The sequence below is a fragment of the Zingiber officinale genome, chromosome 4A, assembly GCF_018446385.1.
Source record: "Zingiber officinale cultivar Zhangliang chromosome 4A, Zo_v1.1, whole genome shotgun sequence".
NCBI lineage: Eukaryota > Viridiplantae > Streptophyta > Magnoliopsida > Zingiberales > Zingiberaceae > Zingiber > Zingiber officinale.
Genome location: NC_055992.1, coordinates 11,384,470 through 11,388,549, shown reverse-complemented (window position 1 = coordinate 11,388,549; position 4,080 = coordinate 11,384,470). Strand labels below are relative to the sequence as shown.

The window sequence follows — 4,080 nt, the reverse complement described above, 5'->3', positions numbered from 1 at the left end:
TTATCTATGAGTGGAACCTATCCAGGATATTGGATTTAGCCCCTATCCCACGTATATGATAATTCAATCCTAAAACAGATGAGATGACAGAGTATCTTCGATGTATTCATGAGTAAGTGAAGCAAGCTATTCAAGAAAACAACACCGAGTACAAGACTCAGGTTGGCCGTCATCATCGTCAAGTTCTTTTTGATGTTGGTGACTTTGTTTGAGTTGTATTGACTCATCATCGTTTCCTTATAGGCGAGTATAACAAGCTTAAAGATTGAAAGATTGAACCGTGTGATGTACTACAAAAAATTAATGATGACACACACCGGTTGCGCCTTCCTAGTCACATGAAGACTTCTAACGCAATGTGAAACACTTTTCCTTATTCGGTGGATGCTAATGAACTATTATCAACTCAAGGATGAGCTTTTTAATCCAGGATGACTGATACAGGATCGACCCAAGTAGACCTCTTGAACTTCAAAGAACCGTAATATTTGACTCGAAAATCAGAACGAGGGTCTATCTTTTTCACTTGTAGCTCTCTTTTGTTACTAGGTGGAACTCATAATCGTCAAATTTTGGATCCAAAAAATAATATTTATGTTCTTTTCGGAGGTTCCAAATATTTATTTTACTATTTTTGATAATTTTTTATATTTAGGGTATTTTTGATCATTTTGACTATTATAAATTAGAGTTTATCTATATAATTAGCTATTGGAGAGATTATCTTATGTTACTTAATAAAATTTTCTTTTAAAAAAAACCTTAGAGACTATAATTATCTTGGCAAATTCCCCTTCTCGTCGGTCATAATCACTATCCCGTCCCAATTTTTTTAGGAAAAATGGAATACTAATTTCTTAAGCCACAAGATAGACCTTAAAAAAAATCGTCATTTTTTTAAGTCAACTTTAGGTTTTATATATACAATATACAACCTTATAATATTTTGAAAGCAAATTAACCATTGACGTGGCAGCAGCGTCAGACGACCACAGAAAACAAATAACGTGTATTACGAGGATGGCATTTTGGTCATTTCGGCTATCGGGAACAAGTCTAAGCCAGACACACAACGTCAGTATTATTTAACGAGAAACCCAAGAAGTACTCTCCTCCCACGAATCACTCTGCGGCTGGCCATCAATGCCTGGCTGGGTAAACTTTCGAGGGAGGATGAGTGAGCGAGACTTTACGAGGAGATGACTTAGCCTCCGGTCAAAGTTAGACCACGAGATTTGACTAGTCAACGGTCAAAGTTTCCAACTTCCTGCACTCAATCTTCGAAGAAGAAGCAGCAACAGCAGCCTCGCCTCACTTCGGTTTATATATTACGCGACCCTTCTCATCTTTCTTAATCCTCTCCATGCACTAGCAAACCTCACCGCCGGCATAAATCGACCTCCTTCCTCGCTGCAATTCGTACATGGCTTCCTCCACGGCGAGCATAGAGACGTCGGCCAGCTCCCGACCCACCGAAGCCTTCTCCTTCTCAGCCGGAGACGCTGCCGGGGAGGACTACTCCTTCCGGGGATTCCCGGACAGCTACGGGAACGGGGATCCTCGAGGAACTTCTAATCTTCTATCGCTTCCGCTCTCTCCTCCGTCGCTCTCCCCTTCTTCCTACTTCTCCATCCCCGCCGGCCTCAGCCCCACCGGGTTCTTGGACTCCCCTGTTCTCCTCTCATCTAATGTAAGTGCACCAATCTAGTTACGTCGTTCGTTTGTGTTCTTGCGAGTTATGGTTTTAATTCCTTTGGATTATAGGTGTTGCCATCTCCTACAACTGGCTCACTGTTTTCCTCTCAAGCTTTCAATTGGAAAGGCACAGATTCTAACTATCAGCAAGGAGTAAAGAATGAGGAGAAGCCCTTCCATGAGTTCTCTTTCCAAATTCAAGCCAGTAATGGAAACAATCAAGCATCATCCTTCCAAAAGGTGTGAATTGATACCTCTCTTTTAGTTATTTCTAATTCAAACGTCTGATCCTTAGTCTGTTCATATTCTTGTAGGAGGAAGCCATCATTAGGGGAGGACAGCAGCAGCAGCATCAATCATGGATCCAGCAGCAACAATTCAGCAACACCAACATGGAAGCTGAATCTATGGTTCCAATCCAAGCAAAATTTGATGAGAGCAGAGGATTGAATCAGTACCCAGCTGTTCAGACCTTGCAGAGGAGGTCAGATGACGGGTACAACTGGAGGAAATATGGGCAGAAGCAGGTCAAGGGAAGCGAAAATCCACGAAGCTACTACAAGTGCACCTACCCGAGTTGCCCCACCAAGAAGAAGGTGGAGAGGTCTTCGGATGGCCAAATCACAGAGATTGTGTACAAAGGCACTCACAACCATCCGAAGCCTCAGTCGAAGAAGAACGCCACCTTCTCTCAAGCTTCTCGACCTTCCGGACTCGGTGAAACAGCCAATGATCATTCGGTAATTGAATCAGCCGCGACACCTGAAAACTCTTCAAACTCCTTCGGAGATGATGATGTGGATATGGCCACCCATGGTAGATCAGGAGTCGACGAATTCGATGACGATGAGCCCGACGTTAAGAGATGGTAAGATTCCAGTGCAGCTTAAGCCATGGTATCATAGAACCCATAATTCTGTAACCGAGGATTGAGATGATCTAACGCTTTATTTTATCTTCAGGAAGCAAGAAGAAGAAGGTGACATATCAGGTTCAGCTAATAGAACGGTCAAGGAGCCAAGGGTGGTGGTTCAGACCATGAGTGACATTGATATCCTCGATGATGGATACAGGTGGAGAAAATATGGGCAGAAGGTTGTCAAGGGGAACCCTAATGCAAGGTGAGCATTGATTCTAATCACCCATAGCGTTTCATTCATAATCTTTTCCAATTTGAAAAATCTGAGATTATACTTCATACCTGACATAATTTTGTCATGTTTGGTGAATTGTAGGAGCTACTACAAATGCACAACGAATGGTTGCCCAGTGAGGAAGCATGTGGAGAGAGCTTCTCATGATCAAAGGGCAGTGATTACTACCTACGAAGGCAAGCACAACCATGATGTCCCAGCGGCTCGAGGAAGTGGAGCACAACTGGTCAACAGGCCTAATTCGATTAACTATAACACTAACAACAACAACAACAATAACTTTTCAGTGGCTATACGACCATCGGCGACGACGAACAATCATAATCAGCCTTTTGCAAACTCTTTCTTTAACACCAAATCCGAATCGTCGCATAGCCAATCCCCCTTTGGTAGTCTTGACATGATTCAGAGCTCAGGGAACTATGGACTCTCTGATTATGATAGCTGAATTCTTCTTACGTGAATTTGCAGCGGCAGTAACAAAGACAAATACAAATTGTGTTCTCCAAAGCGAACGAAGGACAGAGAGACAAGTCAATTTCTTTCTTGATACTGCTGCAGAGGTGAAGCCGGAGTGACGCAGTAGTAGATTTGTTCAATTCATTTAATTACTTGAGGCCCTTTCAGCATAGTCTGGCCTCTGTTTATGTTTGCACTAATTACACCAATTAGAAATTAGAATAATGGCTAGACAAGACAAAGGAATGAATAATCTGTATTTTCAATTGTTTTTTGTTTTTATTACAGTACCCAAAACACAAGCTTGCATGGGTTTCATTTGCCCAATTTGTATTGCTGCTTGTGGGAAATTTGAAACGGTCAATGAAAGGTTTGATTTTACGGTTTACAAAGAGTTGAAACAGTGAAAGATTATGTTCAACGATTCCAAAGTCTAGTCAACTGTTTCACATATTGAAACACGATTCTGTTCATCTTGACCATCATGGAAGATTCTTCTCTCCCTTTCTGTGGTCAGACATACTCCGAGGACCAAGAGCAGGTCAAAAATATCTTCAATACTGATCTGTTTTAATGAACCCGTAATTTAGTCCCACATCGCCGACTTTCCTCTGTTTGTTTGGAAAAGAGCTCTATTTAATGCCGGGCCAGGCTACAAAAAGACGCATTCCGTCGTGTATTTCTTGGCCTTTAGAGTAAGGTCTTTACAGTTTGACCTATCTAATGGGTCGGTCATTACTTATGACATCAAATTGTAGGGCTTTTGCATGTT

General features: G+C 41.9%; 1 protein-coding gene across 1 annotated transcript; it reads left to right on the top strand.

Annotated features, from left to right (window-relative positions):
* The first annotated feature begins 1,344 nt into the window (after window positions 1–1,344).
* Window positions 1,345–3,646, top strand: LOC121969536 (WRKY transcription factor WRKY24-like). The gene is made up of 5 exons (XM_042519679.1): window positions 1,345–1,690; window positions 1,765–1,935; window positions 2,010–2,563; window positions 2,658–2,816; window positions 2,931–3,646. Exons 1-5 carry the CDS (start codon window positions 1,424–1,426, stop codon window positions 3,295–3,297), a joined length of 1,518 nt encoding a protein of 505 aa, XP_042375613.1. The 5' UTR covers window positions 1,345–1,423; the 3' UTR covers window positions 3,298–3,646.
* Window positions 3,647–4,080: the final 434 nt, after the last annotated feature.